The sequence below is a fragment of the Vidua macroura genome, chromosome 6 (genome assembly GCF_024509145.1).
Source record: "Vidua macroura isolate BioBank_ID:100142 chromosome 6, ASM2450914v1, whole genome shotgun sequence".
Taxonomy (NCBI): domain Eukaryota; kingdom Metazoa; phylum Chordata; class Aves; order Passeriformes; family Viduidae; genus Vidua; species Vidua macroura.
In genome coordinates, this window is record NC_071576.1 from 3,306,300 (window position 1) to 3,323,195 (window position 16,896).

General features: G+C 51.4%; 1 protein-coding gene and 1 long non-coding RNA gene across 5 annotated transcripts in view; both read left to right on the plus strand.

Annotated features, from left to right (window-relative positions):
* The first annotated feature begins 3,281 nt into the window (after window positions 1-3,281).
* On the plus strand, window positions 3,282-4,566 carry LOC128808938 (uncharacterized). The gene is made up of 2 exons (XR_008437574.1): window positions 3,282-3,362; window positions 4,358-4,566. It is a non-coding gene; the product is annotated as an uncharacterized LOC128808938 (long non-coding RNA).
* A 743-nt stretch (window positions 4,567-5,309) lies between these two features.
* Window positions 5,310-16,896, plus strand: part of SAMD4A (sterile alpha motif domain containing 4A) — a 98,477-nt gene continuing 86,890 nt past the window's right edge. For 2 of the 4 annotated variants that reach the window (XM_053980293.1, XM_053980296.1), the window contains exons 1-2: window positions 5,310-5,464; window positions 5,762-6,368. In XM_053980293.1, the coding sequence (XP_053836268.1) occupies window positions 6,173-6,368 (196 nt within the window). In that variant the 5' untranslated portion in view covers window positions 5,310-5,464; window positions 5,762-6,172. The remainder of the gene's footprint in view (window positions 5,465-5,761; window positions 6,369-16,896) is intronic. The other 2 variants (XM_053980295.1, XM_053980297.1) reach the window with 1 other exon arrangement.

Genomic DNA, 16,896 nt, shown 5'->3' on the forward strand with positions numbered 1-16,896 from the left:
TTCCACATTTGGATCCCCTTCCATTCCACCAAGTGTAAGCATTGAGGTTTTCCTCCACCCCAGCATCCTGGCTACATCTAAACCCTCACCCAGCCTGGAAACTCCTCCTCTCTCCTTTAACGATATTCTTAAATTACCCTAATTTTGTCAGCTGCTCCATTTTTAATAACTAACTAGGAAAACTGCCACAGTGTCAGTGCTGCTGACACGTGTCTCGAGCTGGAACCAGGCTTCCAAAGAGAATTGCTTGAGAGGGGTGGTTAGGGAAGCAAGGGAAGCAATTTCCTCGATGGTGCGTGCTAATGCACATATCCAAGCCTGCCTTGGAGCTGCTGGAGCCGGGGAGTCGAGCAGCTCCGTTGCACGGTGCCTCCTTGGGGATCAGTGTCTTGTTTCATCAGGGCCATCTGCTTGCAACACAGCCTCAGTCAGCTCCAAGTCCTATAACAAGCTGCTCTCAGTGCTGGCTGGAAATGGCTGGAAAAATCCCAGTGTTGTAGGTAAACATGAGGCTGGCTATGGGATACAGCCATGCAGGGAGTTACCAGCCTGGCAGGCATTTAGGGGTGTTGGTGTGCATGAAGAGGGGCCCAGAGCTGCTCAGGGGTGCAGACCCATGCCAGGTGTCAGTGGAGCTGTTCCCCATGCCCATGCCAATGGCTGGAAAGGATGGAATGGGACATACCTCGTGTGCAGCACAATCCAGCACCGATGACCAGGCTGTCCTGAAGGCCAGCACATACAGAGATCTCAGTCCTGCAAAGGCACATTCTGCAAATACTCACTTGCTGTTGGTGGGACCATCAGATGTTGCAATGTTTATATTCAAGGGGATGTTTGAAACTGACAGAGCCCAGTGAAATTTACGGGAAATCCTCCCTCAGCTCCTCTCCATCACTGATTCTGTTGACATCTCCAGGCACGAGAGCAGCCTGTGATACATTTGCCAGGGGTGGGTTTTGAGCACCATTAGTTAAGCTGATTTATTTTGTTGGCTCTGTGTCCCCGGGGTCCCTGTGAGCCAGCTCATCAAGCGTGCAGGGCAGAGCTGACACTGCTGGAGAGGTGACATCCGTGCACTCCCAGCATTTCAGAGAGGACATGGGATCTTCTCACAGCAACCCCTTGACAATGGCTAAACAAATACAATGTGAGCAGCCTTTCCATGCTAACCAGTATTTCCCAGGGCTCCTTTTTCCAGGTGTTTGCACCCAAATGCTGCCGCTCCTCTTTCCCTTTCAGATCTGTGGTCACTGCTCAAGCCAGAGGGTTAAATGTGCTTTTCCTACCAGCCCTCATCCTCCATCACCCAGTGATCACTGCCTCCAGCATCAAAGGTGTCAGGCCCTGCTGCTTTCACCAGGATTTGGGCTGTGCAACACTTCATTTTCTACTAACAGGGCTTAAGAAGCAGTGGTTGTACATCCACACTGAGAGCTGATCCATGTGGAAGATCATGTTAAGGCTGGAAGATGGTCTTTAAAGTCCCTTCCAACCCAAATCCTTCAAGGATTCTGTGATTTTTTTAATGTCTGCCTCATCCAGTTTGGAAATACAGACCCACATAGGTTTTATTGTTTACTTTTTATTTTTAATTTTATTCTATTTCTTTTTGGTGTGAGTTTGCTTTTCGACGGGTGTTCTTCTGTGTGAATTTTACAGCTCCACTTCACCACCCAAGGTGAGGGAAATGCTGCCATCCCAGTGGCCAATTCCAACACTGTGTTTAGGAGCAAATGGAAGTGATGTTGTATTTCATTATCTCAGCCTGCTTACCATGGTATTTTCACTAATATTTGGGCTTAATGAGCTAGGAAATCTGGGCCATTGTGTGCTGGTGGATACACTCATCCTTTCTTCAGCTAAATATGTTATCAGATAGCTTCCACAGAGATGAGCAACTGCTTCCTTTGAACTCGAGAATCGTCAGGATTCACTAATTTGCTTAGACCACCTGCTTGGCTAATATTACCACAGGCCTCTTATTTTCCCTCTGAAATGGTAAACAAAAATCTAAATGTTGCAGTACCGACCCTGGTGATGAGGAGGCTGAGGGGAGACCTCATGGAGGGTGCAGCTTCGAACTCTGCTCTTTATGGCAGTGACAGGGAATGGCTGGAGCTGTGTCAGGGCAGGTTTAGGTTGGATATCAGGAAAAGTTCTTCCCCCAGAGGGTGGTGGGGCACTGAACAGGCTCCCCAGGGAATGGTCACAGCTCCAAGGCTGCCAGAGCTCCAGGAGCATTTGGACAATGCCCTCAGGCAAAGGGTGGGATTATTGGGGGGTCTGTGCAGGGCTGGGAGCTGGACTGGATGATCCCTGTGGGTCCCTTCCAGCTCAGGATATTCTGTGATTCCATGACCCACCCCAGCCCAGCATCTGCTCTGCCCCAGCCCACAACAACATGGACAATGCACAGCCCCACTAACAGCCTCTGCTTCCTACCCAGGGACTTGCAGCCCTGCAGAAATGCTCCAGCTGGAGCTGCAAAGATCCCAAGGTCCCACAGGAATTACCTTATGAAAGAGAATTACCCTGCTTCTCCACTCAATCTGCCTTGTGTTTTGCATGGGGTGTCTTTGCTCCCAGGACACGTGGTCTGCACTTTGGATTCTCCATCTGCCGGGAAGAGAGTTGGCCGCGGGGGTGTTGGTGAGTGCCCCCACTGCAGTCAGGGAAGGAGATTTGCTCCCAGCCAGCTTGAGGATCCTTCTTCCATCGCACGGATCTGCACGGGCACCCGCCCTGCAGAGCACGGAATGCAGCAAGGAATTTCTTCCACGGGTCACAGATCTGTTTTTTAATTACCATAGAAACCTCCAAACATCAGGCGTGTGCTGTTACGTCAGGGTCTCACTCCTCCACAGCTGCCTCCTTGGGACATTCTGGGGAACGGGAACTGTGGGGTCCTAAATTCTGGGTGATTATTTTTGGATTAATTAGTAAGCATGGTCTTGGTGTCTCCCGGAGCACAGGATAGAAACCGTGGCTTTGGTCCTTTTACTCTTTTCCTCCAGAGCTTGCTGGTGTGGGGGGGACACCGTTTCCCACCGCCCTGCCCAGCCTCACAGAAGGATGCGTTTGCTGCTTCAGCCCTAAATATCCTTCCCATCGCTGCCGTTCCCACTTTAGACATGCAAAATGCAAAACCTGGGAGGCGTTCTTGGCACAGCCAGCTTGGCAACCCTTAAATTAGCGGGGTGTGAGCCCGCGGCGTTCCCACCCGGAGCGCCTCGTGCCGCGGGAGCCTCGCTCCGCGTTCCCGCGCGAGACGCGCACCCGGCGCGGCAGATGGTGCATCCTCACGGCTCCACGGCCATCCCAAAGCACACCCCGACAGCGACAGGGCTGCCAGCACTTAGGTGAGGGGAAAGGGGCTCCTTGGTGGAGCATTTATTGGGATGGAGCCGGAGGACGAGGCAGATGGCCGGGGTTTGTTGGCAGGGAACTCCTGTTTGTTTAATTAGTCACCAGACAGACTGAGAGCTAAAAGCAAACTCCAAGTGTGGTGAGATGGACCATTTGCACTCGATGTCTACCTGATCCTCATCTCATCATCCTGCAGTGGGATCGATGCTCCAGCACACGGGACCAAGTATTCCCGGTGATTTTGGGTGGCCTTTGTTTCCCCACTGCTATTTTTTCCCCCAAAAAGGGCAGATTCAGACACGTGTAGCTTTAAAAGCAACCAAAGGATGCACAAACATGGAGTTTTCCTTTCTTCAGCCCCCACCAGAGCACACAGCCACTGGTAGGGGATGGATTTCTACAGCAGCTCCAAGAGAGCTGAAGAGGGACTTTGGACAAGGGATGGAGGGACAGGACAAGGGGGAATGGGTTCCACTGCCAGAGGACAGGGATGGGTAGGATATTGGGAATTGGGAATTCCTGGCTGGGAGGGTGGTGAGGCCCTGGCACAGGGTGCCCAGAGAAGCTGTGGCTGCCCCTGGATCCCTGGAAGTGTCCAAGGCCAGGTTGGACGGGACTTGGAGCAATCTGGGATAGTGGAAAGTGTCCCTGCCCATGGCAGGGGTTTGGAATGGGATGGGCTTTAAGATCTGGGATTCTGTGACTCACTGGTGGAGGGGTTCAGCCCCCCCTTTGCCATGATCTCATCATGTCTCCTTCCCAGACCATGTCCTGACACCTGGGCTGTCTCCTAACTCTGAGCTTCTCCGTCCTCAAAGTGATGAGGACAGGGAGATGCTGCAAAGGCAGAATCATGGGATCATAGAATTGTTAAGGTTGGAAAAGCCCTCTAAGATCACCGAGTCCAGCCATTCCCTCAGCACTGCCAAGGCCAACACTGACCCCTGTCCCCAGGTGTCACATCCACACAGCTTTTAAATCCCTCCAGGGATGGGGACTCCACACTGCACTGGAGAGGTACCAGTGTCACTTGTTCCTGAGCACGGATCAGATTTTCTGGGGACTCCTAAAGGGGTTCTGAGCTGGAGAGACACTTTGGACAACAGCCTGAAGTGACAAGACAAGAAGAAATGGCTTAAAACTGACTGGTACTCCCACAAATAAAAAGCCCACAGATAAAATCGCTTTACACCTTTATTTTTGCTTTATAAAATGTTTGATTATGTTCAGTATTCAATGCCTTCTTGCAAACACTTGTGCTTAGGGTTTTTTTTTTCCCCGTTTCCCTTCTTGTAATTCTCTTGAAATGGGATGGAAATAAAAGAAAAAAAAAACTTAAAAGGAAAAAAGAAAGGAAATAAATGAGAAATGGGAAAGGGAAATATAATCTGCACAGGAAATGATAACCCAAACACAAATCCTGTCTCTGCACGCTTGGTGGGGTTAAATCCATGTATATTTAACACGTATATCGAATATGCAAAACTCTGGGGAAAAAAAAAAAAAAGTTTTAAAAATTACCATTTGGGGACGAGGCCACATCCACCAGAGCCCAAAGCGGCGCTTTCCCCCCCCCCCCCCCAAAATATCCCCCCCTGCCATTACCCCGCAGCCCGCTAGAGGGTGGTTTCCTCCAGCGGGAGCTCCGCGGGCCGGCTGCGGCGCGGGGAGGGGATCCGGAGAGTGTTTTCCAGCATTCCCTGTGCGGGAGGAGCGCCCAAAATCCCCGGGGGGAGTGGCAGAAAGGGGCGGGGGGGGGGGACAGAGGGGACACACGGGGGACGCGCGTCCCCCTCGGGCTCCCCGCTCCGCCGCGCGGCTCGGCCCCGCCCACCCCCCCCGATGACGTCACCCGTATGCAAATGAGCGGCATGGGGGAGCGGGGGCCCGGCGCGCGGCCGGGCTCAGTCTCGCGCCGCGGAGCGCGCGCGCGCCCCCCCCCCCCCTCCCCCCTCTTCTCCCCTCTTTCCCTTTTCCCTTTTCCCGCCTCCTTCCCTCGTTTTCCCCCCCCTTCATCCCATGGACATGGCACGGCCACCTTAAAAACGCCGCGCCGCCCCCTCCTCCCCCGATCGCCGGGGCCGGTATGAGTCAGGTGAGTGTGTTTTTATACGGAGTGTGTGTGTGCGGGGGAGAACTTTTTTTTTTTAAATTTTTTTTTTTGGGGGGGGGGGGGAACGGGACTGTGCTGCAGTGGAGGGGGGATTGTGCTGGGTGCTCCCCCCCCCCATCCCGAATGGCGGTGCTGGATGTGGGGGGATCGCGGTGACGGCGGGGGAATGCGCGTTGGATGGGGAGTGGGAGGAAGGCAGCGGGCTGAGTGCGAGCCTTCCTCTCCATCCTCCTCGTCCTCCTGCAGCCCCCCTGACGCCCCCTCCTCTCTCTGTTCCAGGTGTGAAGCCCCCGCCGGGAGGAGGTCGTTGCCCTCGCTGGCTGCAGCCCTGACGCTGGGATTTTCCTTTTTTTGGCTTTTTTAATTTTTTTTTTTTTTTTTTTTTCGGCCCCACCACCTCCCTCCTTCCCTCCCTCGCTCCCTCCCTCCAGGAATCCAGCGCTGCACCGAAGCCAGAAGAGAGGGAGCAAAACCCAGCCCAGGCCGAGAGCTGCGTCCAGAAACCAAACCCGCCCTTCGCGTCGCAAAGGAGATTTTTTTTTTTTTTTTTTTAAATCATCACTATTATTATTATTATTATTTTTATTTTTAATACCCCTGACCCGAGCACGGTGGCGGCAGCGGCGCCGGGGCAGGGAGGCTGTCCCGGTTATTTATTCTCTCCCCGCAGAGCTGTCCCTCCGGCTCACCATGATGTTCCGAGACCAGGTTGGCGTGCTGGCCGGGTGGTTCAAGGGCTGGAACGAGTGCGAGCAGACTGTTGCGCTGCTCTCCCTGCTCAAACGCGTCAGCCGGACCCAGGCTCGCTTCCTCCAGCTCTGCCTCGAGCATTCCCTGGCAGACTGCACCGAGCTCCACATCCTCGAAGGGGAGGCGAACAACCCCGGTGAGTGCTGGCGTTTGCTGCGAGCCTTCTCGGGCGGTGCTCTAATGCCGTCGAAATTTAAAAAAAAAAAAACAAAAAAAAAACCAACCCCAAGAAACGGGTGCGGTTTGGGAGCCGGGGGGCTCCCCCAGCTCGGTTGTGGGAACGGCTTCTCTGCTCACGTTTTATTTTCCAAACGGTGTTTGGCTTATTGCAGTTTGGTTTTTCACAGCAAACTACTCCGCTCCATGGCGTGGTGTAACTACGGTAGCATGAATGATTGGTGGGTTTTTTTTTTTTTTTTTTTTCCCCCCGTGCCCCCCCTTCCTCCTTCCATGCAGTTTCCTGTGAAATAAGTAAGTCAGGTCACGTAGAGTCTGGATTTTCTAGGCTTCTTTTGGGCAACGTGGCTTGCTTTGCTCTCTGCAACATGCAGAAGCAGCCCATCGCTACCTCAGACGAACTGTTATTGTATAAAGGTCTGGGCAACTGGGTTATCCTTTTTTTTTTTTTTTTTTTTTTTTTTTCCTGTTAAATGTGGCAATTCCTATTTCATCATTCAGATCCTGTTTGGACGCATTTTTTTCCTGCGGCTCTGAATACCCCCTTGTGTTTCAGCAGAGCTCTGAGAAAATATGAGTGGACTGTTTCATGTTACTGAGCGTGCGGGGTGCAGGACAGAAAATGTGCGTGGCTACCGAAAGTGTTATATTTTTCTTTTATTTATTTGCCATTACAAGTTGCTCAACTCCTCCGAAGTAAATGGGAGTTGGGGCAGGATGGGAATGGCACAAGCGCCGTGCGAATTGCGCCGTGTGTTCCCGTATTTATTTACGGGGGGTGTGTTACAGATGTGTGCCTTCCTAAGTGTGGATGTACACAGGGATGCAAGTTGCTTAAAGTAGAGTTTTTGTAACACAGAGGATCAGCCGGGAAGGCAAAATGCCATTTAGTTGCGCAGTTCTGTTTCTCCAACACCTCTCAAAAAAAAAAAAAACAAACAAAAAAAAAAAACCCAAAAAAAAAAAAAATCCCGCAACCCATAAAAAGCAAAGCAAGCTCCCCATTCCTAAGCACCAAAATCGCAGGGGGCTGGAAGCTGTTGGGTTTTGGGCTGTGCGTGGCAGAGCAGCGCCGGGGAGCGGCCGGCTGCGCTCCGTGATGGGTGGAAATCTTGCGGCCGGATCCCAAACAGAGCCCCCGGTGTGGACGGGGCGGGAGGAATGCAGGGTCCTTCTCCAGCTGTTCCCTATTAGAGCACCGAGCCGGCAGGATTTGGCAGCTGCCTGCGTGCTGCCATTTGATGACAAGGTCCAGCGCAGCGCCGTGTTCCACCGAGGACGGATTTAAGCCCTTCTGCAGGAAACCGAGCCTGGAGCTGCTCCGGCGCAAAGGGATCGGGGCTGGCTTCAGGGGAGCGAGGCTGGAATTGGCCGTTCCCTTATATAGCTTGCAGGAATGAGAGGGAGGAATGCTGCCGAGTGCGTCTGAGCGCAATACTGCTGCTTTTATAAACAGCTGAAGGGATGAACCTCATCCATCCCTTTGGGTGGGGAGGCCCCGGGCAGGGGGGGGGGTGCTGGGAGGGAACACATTCTCCAAACTCGGCTGCTCCTGGATAAATCTGCAGCTTCCCGTGCCAGCTTCAGCACAGGTTTGCTGCGATTCCCTCTGCGAGTTGGTGTGAGCAATATATTTTTAATTTTTTTTTTTTTTTTAAATTTTAATCAGCATCTCAGCTTTTCATTCCAGCTGTGGGTTTGGCAGTAGCCGCATCCCCTCGGTCGGCCAGGGACTTGGAGGGGGGTGATTTGCCTCCTGCCACCAGGAAAGGAGAATTGTGCAGGAAAACAGGGCTCTGAAGTGGTCCTGGACGCAGAGTCACGTAGGGCCACCTGTGTGGTGGCATTTTCTCGGTGTAAGCCTGGGTGCAGACCAGGGGTTGGGCCCTTCCCATCTCCACTCGTGCGAGCAATCCCTGCTTGCCCCTGTAATCCCGGTGACCTTGCTTGGCGCGCGGATTTCTCCTGCGTGCAGAGCTTGGCATCCAGCCTCCTGCCTGGCCCTCGCTGCGTTGGTGGAGCTGCCTGAGCTCTCCCTGGCGTGCCTTCCAAAAACGATCTCTTCCTCCGGGGCATTCGTAACTCCAGTGCCAAAACCTGGATCTGTTGAGTTCCTCTTTCTCGCCAAGCATCCCCTCTGTATGGCTTTCCCTTGGGATGGACGTACCCATGCATCCTGCAGAGCAGGACACGCGCTTTTCCAGGCAATCCTGTTGCAGTGCAGGGAAGTTCAGCTGAGATTTGTAACCAGGCTCAGTTAGGAAGTAGCTTTTAGTCTCCTGTGTTAGTCCTGCCTTCCTAAAACCACCTGTATTCCTTAGATCACTCCTGTTCCACGCCTGTTTGGCAGTCTGGCACTTGTCACTTGCCTGGCAGTGGAATCACACCAAGTCCTGAACAGCAACGTCATCATCAAACCTTGCATTACTCGTTACTCTTTGAATCCTGGTGTTTGCATTACTGATTTAGGCTCGATTCTTTCCTGGGCTGGGGCCTGAGGTGGCTCCTGATACATTTTCCTGGTGTTTGCTGACTTGGAAATAGTGGCTCCCTGCTTGTAGGTGTCCCACTGGTATCCCTGGTCTGGGGGCTGTAAGGCAGGGGATGTTCCCTTTCTGTGAAATCCACAGTCTGGGAAGGGGTGTCACCAGCTGAGTGTAAGCTGCTGGCTTATGTCCTGGAGCAGGTGTTGGAATTACGCTGGCTCCTCGTGAGAATTGAGTTGTTTCATGCATGCAGGACCTGCTGCTTGTCCCAACCCTGTGGGGAGGTGGGAAAACTGGAATTTACTCCTAGGTGTGATGGTCCTTAGGAGGGGGTGGCAGCCCTGCTGTGGTCCGTGGTGGATGAGCACCATCCTTGGAAATATCACCAACAGCAGAGATCAGGGTCCCAAAGGGAGCCCAGAGCTCAGAGATCCTCTCTGACTGGTGGTGCTGGGCTCAGAGCCTTCAGCTGTGTGCACCAGGAGTGGAGGAAAACCCATTTCAGCAAAGGTGTCCAGGTTGTTTCTTGCCTGGTAGACTCAAGATGAGAAGTCTTGATGAATGGCAGATGTGATGGGAAAACTCAAGGAAGAAAAAATTTGTAACTGGTTAATTGCCACAGAGAAGCAAGTATATTTAGTTTGAAGGAGTTCTATCTTGGTGGTTTTTTTCCAAGTGTGAGGGTATTTTCATTGTGACCGCCAAGCTGTCCTCATCAGTACTGCAAACCCCAGGTGGCTCAGCTGTGTATGACCCTCAGGAAGCCCTGGGGATCCTCCTGATTCTCTGGTTCCCTGCCTGAGCCTGGAGGGGTGGATGTAACCTTGTTGCCAGCCTCAGATGTCTTGCAGGAAGCTGCACTGGTGTCTGGGGGCACACGGAGGTGTTGGGGCTGCAAGACCACCTGCAATGCATTGCTTGGTTATAAAGGGAAAATAGGAGTGGGAAGCAAACATGGAAGGACATCTACACATTCTTTAGGTGAAAATGTACAGCTTGGGACTGTCCCACACAGTGGCTTCACTGAGCTTTAATGGTTTAAACTGGTGAGGAGCGTGGGTTGTTGCTAATTCAATTTGAGCGTGAATGGCTTGGTCTGCTGAGAAGGAGGAGAATATGGAAACCATATCATCCGTGCACAGAAATAGAAGTTTCAGGTATTGCACAGCACTATTTAAAAGCCTGCTATAACTTCCTTCCTTCCTTCCAGCCTGGCCTTGCTGGGCAGCTTCAGTCCCAGCTGCTCGGAGCCGTCAGGACGCGCTGACCTCCTCTAAGCTACCAGTAAAGGTCAGGCAGGAGTGGGGTGAGCCTTGTGGTGGGAATGGGACCTGTGCTCCTCCCGGGGCACCCAGGGGTGCTGGGGATGGCTGCTCTGCAGGCTGCAGACCCAGTGAGGAGATGTGGGGGCTGTGTCCATGCCACATGGTGTGTAGGCTTTGGGCATTGAGTGCAGAATCTGCTTTCATCTACTCCAGCACCCCTCTGCAGTTTGTTCCCAAGGCAGTCCCACATCCCACCCCACCAGCCCTGGCTTCCTCATTCCTGCAAGGTTGACAGAAGTGCCCAAAGACTCCTGTAGGTCCTCCAGGTGTCCAGACACCCATGTGCACTGATGGAAGCAGTGACAGCTTTAAGCTCTTGGCCTTAAAGGACAACAAGCTTTCTCTGGCCTGTGCACAGGACATTAACTGCTCCATATGTTAGGGCCAAAATCTTTATTTCATTTCAGCAGGCTGTCAGGTATCACAAGGAGAGCATCAGGATGACCTAGATTCCTCATCCTGAGAAGGACTGGCCAAAGGAAGAGACAAGGGTTGCAGGGAGCTGTAATGTCTTTTAATAGACCAAGTGATGCAGCTGGAAAAAATGGCCAAGCATGAAGGTGCACCAGCTCAAAGGAGGGCTTGTGTGATTGTGTTGTTTTTTTTTTTCCCAACTGTACCAGCTGGTCTATTAAAAGGTATTACATATTCCTGCAGACCTTGCTGCTTATATCCTTAGCTCCCTGTGGCTCCAGCCCTGCATCTGTTGCTGCCACCCCAGCCACAGACAGTCTCCCAGCCCATCAGGAAGCTGCTACCCTTGCACTGTGCAAATTTTGTAGTTCATCCCTGATGGCCCCCACTGATGGCAAATCATCCAGTGCCCCGTTTGAGGGTGTTTCCCATTTAAAAAAAAAAAAATGTTTCTTGGCTTACAGTTGCATTGCAATGCTGAGCTCTGGTTTAAATGTCCTTGGGCTGTGTGAGGGCATTGCTGGGCTGTCACACAGTGGGACTGGAGGAGCCCAGGAGGAGGATGGGGTGAGGAACTTAGCCTGTGCTTGCTGGATGTGATGTGGAATTCTAAGTGCAGGGCTGGACATTGGCTTTGTGTGGTCATTCCACACATTTGTCTCTGCCTGGAGAGGGATGTGAGCAGCCCTGCTGGCTCTGCTTATTAAAAATTAGGAACTGAGACTCCTAAATGGAGAGATCACAGACTCACAGAAGGGTTGGAAGGGACCTGAAAGATCATCTTGCTGAAACCCCTCAGACAGGGACAGCTTCCACCAGACCAGGCTGCTCAGAGTTCCATCCAGCCTGGTCCTGAGCATTCCCAGGGATGGGACAGCCCCAGCTTCTCTGGGTGACCTGGGCAAGCCTCAGATCTGCTGAGCTGACACTTGCTTTTAGCCTGCCTGCTGCTGCTTGACCTGCTGCCACACATCTTTCCCAGGTTTTGTTTGCAAACCTGAGGGCTAAAAGCTATCAGTGCTGAGGTTTTTGGAAAATACCAAGGGTAGGGGTACAGAAGTACCAGAGTGGTGTTAGCCAGGGGCTTTGAGCCAGGCTACACACCCAGTGTTCTTTTGTGATTCAAAGCTATTTTTATTTTTAAGGATGCTTTCCAGAGTGGCTGTGGGAAGCACTGCAGGCTGCAGGCAGGTCTGTGGTGTGGCATTACAAAGGTTTTCCTTTTGCTGTCCCCTTCACCCCAGTGCTGGGACCTACAGGAGACTCTTCTGGGCTTGCACTTTGCTCTTCTGTCTTTTCTCCTATTTGCTTAAAAACTCCCTCTCTTGTCGTTCCTGGCATGTGTCCCTTGCAGTAAAAGGAGTTCAGGAGACACTCCTGTGCCTGCTCCCAGAATTCTGCCAGCATGAATGACAAAGTCTCCTCCATTGGCAGAGCTAATGAGGGCCAGGTCTTTTGGATGGGGTGTGGCAGAGCTTGCCAGGGTGGTAAGTTTTAGGCAGTAATGCTTAAAATGGGAAGGAAAAAGTTAACTAATGGTAACAGTCTTGTTTTGCTGCCTGGAGCACAGTGTGGTGTCAGAGGGCTGCTCATGGGTGGGCTGCTTTCTCCCAGAGACCTTTCCATACTTTGCAGTGTCCTTTTAACCATTTTCTCAGGTAGTTCAGTGAGGGGCCTGATGCCAGGGTTCATTTCCTCACTCACTTCAACTGGGAAAAATCCCATTGCTGGAGTGCATGTGAAAGAGGCAGGGAAGCATTTCTGAGCTGGAATTCTCTGCCTGGACCAGCTTGTTCCTTGGTTCCTTCTGTGCACGTATCTTGTATTTGTGCTTGGAAAAGCAGCAAAGCTGAAGTTCCTTCTCTCCTACCAGAGTGGGTGCAGGGAGGATGTTGGTGAAGGAGAGGAAGCACACAGAGCATCACTGTCAGGATACAGATTGATGGGAGAGGTCGAGAACAGCTTTAGATCAAGAGCTGAATGGGAACCAGCTGTAGAGCCATCAATTAAAATAATCTAGTTTGTGAATACACTTATCTGCAAATGAGATTAAATGGATGAGTGGGGAAAGCTCTCTGCTCGTAGCTCACACTGTTGCTGGTGGATGATCCTCTGCACAGTTGCATCCTTCGGCGTGTTAGACCTCCAAATGTGAGCAAAGCTTCATGCCTGTTTCACCAATTGCATATTTGCAATTGGGGCAGTTGATTTTAAAGTAGTTGATGCTCCAGTCAGCTGTATTTTCCCACAGAGTTCCCCTGAAGCAGTTGAAGGTTGTGGATCATGGGAAGAATTCCCATCTCCCTACAATTTCTCAAGCTTTGCCCTTTCTTTTTCTCGTGTTCCATTAAAAAAAACAAAACAAAAAAACACCTTGGTTCTGTTTGTTGCCTGTGAAAGCCACTTCTTACTGAGCTGGGAGTTGTGCTTGCAATCAGTGTAACTGAAATAGTGATTAGTGTGAACTCCAGCTTTATTTTAGGACGCATCCGTCAGTGCTTTAGCACTCCGAGCTCGTGTCTAGTGTTACCACAGATAACTGCTGGGAGAAAGGGCACCCCTGGCACTGCCACTGCACCCCAGCCCCGGGGCTGGGTTCATCACAGAGGGGAGCAGCTGCTGTACTGCAGGGCTCTGTTTTGGGGCTCCCACCTGATGGCCCTGGCTCCCTCCTTTCTTCCTGCACGGTGCCAGCTGAGCGCAGGAGCCCACACAAAGCACAGGTCGTTGTGTTTGAAGCTCTTTTTGTCTGCAGGGCGGTGGGATGAGCCCTCACATGAACTGTGTGTTTGTGCAAATCTACCTCTGAGTGGGCAGGTGCCCTTTGTATTTCCTATTTTCACCAAATAAACAAGACCATTACTATTTTACTAACTCTTGGTTACGTAAGAGCTGCTGAGGGATCTAGAAGAGGCTGCAGGTCTGATGCAAGGGATCCCCAGGCTTGCATGTTCATCCCTTTTCCCTTAAAAAATGCTGTGTTTAATCTTTCCAGTGCTCTGGTCCTAGGAAGAGACACAGAGATTTGCAGAGGTCATTGCTGAGTGCGAGCTGGGCAGTGGCAACCAGCCAAGCCAGTGGCTTTCCATCGTGGCCCAGTGATTACAAATAAAGTTGAGGTTGGAGTGAGCAGATCCGTTCCTGACTTCCTCTTCCGCAGCAGATGCATTAAGTGGAAGGGCAGGAGCTCATCAAAACAGGGTTGGGATTCTCTGGTGGAGAAGGTATTGCTGGCTGTTCTTTGGAAGGGGTTTTGTGGGCAGAGGGAGTTCTGTTTCTGGCACAGAGGGATTGCAAGCTGGATTTTCTCTGATGGAGCAGACCATGGGATGGTCTCACCCATAGCAGGACAGCTCTGCAGCTTGGTTTGCTCTGGTTCTGGGTGCTGAGCAAAAAATGAGTCTGGCTGGGGTGAGTGGGCCAGCTGCAGAGACAGAAACCCAGTTTGTTTTGTACCTGGCAGGACCTGGCTGTGTGAGGCAGGTGCATGAGCTTCTCCTGGCTCTCCATGCAGGAGACAAACACACCTGGCTGAAGCAGGAGGAGCTGGGAGTGAAGGATTTTCCAGCACAGGCTCACCCATGAAGATGCCCTGATCAGTGTGGGGCTTTCTGGATGTATTTACACACAGTGACTCCATGGCATGGCTGTATCAAGGGTTTTGGTGAAGGTGTCTGAATTTTACCCTGCTTTCTCTGATGGGCTCTGTGCAGGTGTGTGCTGCAGCACCTCAGCTGAGGCTTCCTGGGCTCAGCACTCCTGTCTGGAGCTTGCTGTAGATTTCTGCTCTCTGAGCTGAAGCCAGGGTGTAAACCATGTGTTTCTCTACCATTCACCCAGGCTGCTGCCCTTGGCAGGCCTCTCAGGGCATTTGCAGTGCTTGAGCTGCAGTGCAAACACTTTCTTGTGTTCTGCCAGAACAATCCACAGAGATTATTCTGTGGATTATTCTGGGGCAGAGAAAGGTGCTACCACAAATTCAGGGTCATTTTACGTTGTGGGCAAGGGTCTGTCCAAGGTGGAAAACACAGATGGGTGATGCTGATAGCTCTGTTGAACCAAGAGCTCAGCCAGCTCCTGCCACAACCCCTGCAAGCCTTCCCTGTTCCATGCAGGAGCTGGATGTGGCCCAGCTTGTTGAGCTGTCATGCCTGGAGATGTTATTTTACTTAAAATAATGTTAATATTGTGACTGTCCTCTGCAGGATTCAGCAGCTCTGCTCCACTCTTTGCTCTCAAGCAAGGCTGCCCTGCTTTAGAAGCATGGGGTGCTTCAAAAAGCTTCTCTTCTGTTACTGATCCTCACAAATAATTAATTCCAGATTGCTTTTTTTTTTTTTTTAAATACAACTTGTTTCAGGCAAGCCACAAACCTGTCTTTCCTTTAAGCAGTTAGTTCTCCTGCTCCTTGGCTGTGCTGCTGCCTGGTGGGGAATGGGCATGTGCTGTGTTTGGAGTTTTAATTGTTGTTATAAGAAGAAATTGAGTGGGTGGATAAAACAGGGTTTAACCAGGTTTAGCCAGAAGCATCTTAAAACCCACTTTCCATGCTGCTGCATTTTTTTTTCTCCTGTGTTTTTAACCCTGAACATCACAGATCAATTCTTCTTGTCATTGGGTTTTTCCTGTCGTCCCCTTTTCTCTGTCCCCTACCAGCAATGGGAATTGAAGAAGGAAGAAATTGGGGAGAGAAATGTAGAGGGAAAAACCCACAACATTTGTTGTGGTGAAACTTGGCTGATCTGACATTTACAAACAGAACACGGTGTTTCTGCAGCAGCTGCACTCTGTGTCCATACATTTTCCTGCTTTTCAGTTTTCCTGTTGGGATATTCCTCTTGTTCCTCATGCAGCAAACATCAATGTGATTTTTCTACCTTTTTTTCTGACTGTTCCCCAGTGTACTCAAGTTGCCACAGGGTCGGCTTGGTTCTGGGTAGGGTTTTTCTAAAATCTTAGAGTTGCAAAGAAGTGAATTATTAAAAAAAATACAAAGTCCCCTGGCTGTTTCCCTCCAGATAATGCAAACATAGATGAAATGTTGAGTTATAACTACCTGAGTGACCTTTTAAGATAAGAATTGTTATTGACTGGTGGTATTATGTTAAACTGATAAGAATTCTTTTTAGAAGAGGAGGAAAAAAAGCCCAACAAACCCTTCAGTAACCATAACAACTTACTCTGCAGTGCAGGGACAGCACACAGCTCCTTCCTGACACTGCTGCTGGGGGCTTGAGGGTGGCACCACAGGGATCCCATCCAGCAGCCCCTCAGGAAAACCTCCCCAGAGCTCCAGGCTGTGCTGTGAGGGATGCCCGAGATCACTTGGCTGCTCCTGCTGCTCTCAGCTCTCTAATTTTCATCATCTGTAGGGAATTTTAGCTGGAGGGTTGTGCTGAGGGTTTTGCTGCCGTGGGAGGGAGGGATGGGTGCTGGGCGCAAGAAGGATCACAGACTTCCAGAATGATTTGGGCTGGAAGGGACCTTAAAGCTCACCTTGTTCCAACCCCTGCCATGGCAGGGACACCTTCCACTGTCCCAGGCTGCTCCAAGCCCTGTCCAGCCTGGCCTTGGACATTTCCAGGGGTCCAGGGGCAGCCACAGCTGCTCTGGGCACCCTCTGCCAGCGCCTGCCCACCCTCCCAGCCAGGAATTCCTTCCCAAAATCCCATCCATCCCTGCCCTCTGGCAGTGGGAAGCCATTGCTCCTTGTCCTGTCACTTCATCCCTTGTCCAAAGCCCCTCTCCAGCTCTCTCATAACTCTTCTCTTCTCCAGGCTGAGCAAGGATGCTTTTGGAGGTCAGAGGAGGATGCTTTCAATGGTCCTTGCTTGAGAAATGAGGCAAGGAAATCCCTTCTTTACATTGGCTGTGCTGGCAGGGTCAGGGCAGCCCTTGGAGCCCTGTTGGGAACTGGATCCAATCTCTGTCCTGGCAGAGGTGCCAGCTCCTGTTTCAGGTTATTACAGTAGATCAGGAGTGTGATGGGTACTTAGAGCCTTCCTTGGCCCAGCTGAGCCCCGTGGGCTGTGTTTGCAGGTGCTGCTCCTGGGAATTCTGTCAGTTTAAGGCAGAATTCACACTTTGGTCACCTTCTGTTATCAGGGATTGTCACCGAGACCGTTAGAGTTAAAGAAATCTGCCAAGAGCAACTAGAATTTTTTATCATCTTCTCCCTCCCCATCCTCTTGCACTTGTGTGACCTGTCAAGGTTTCCAGTTTCCATGGAAAATGAGCTCACAGCTCACAGGTGGGGATGAGC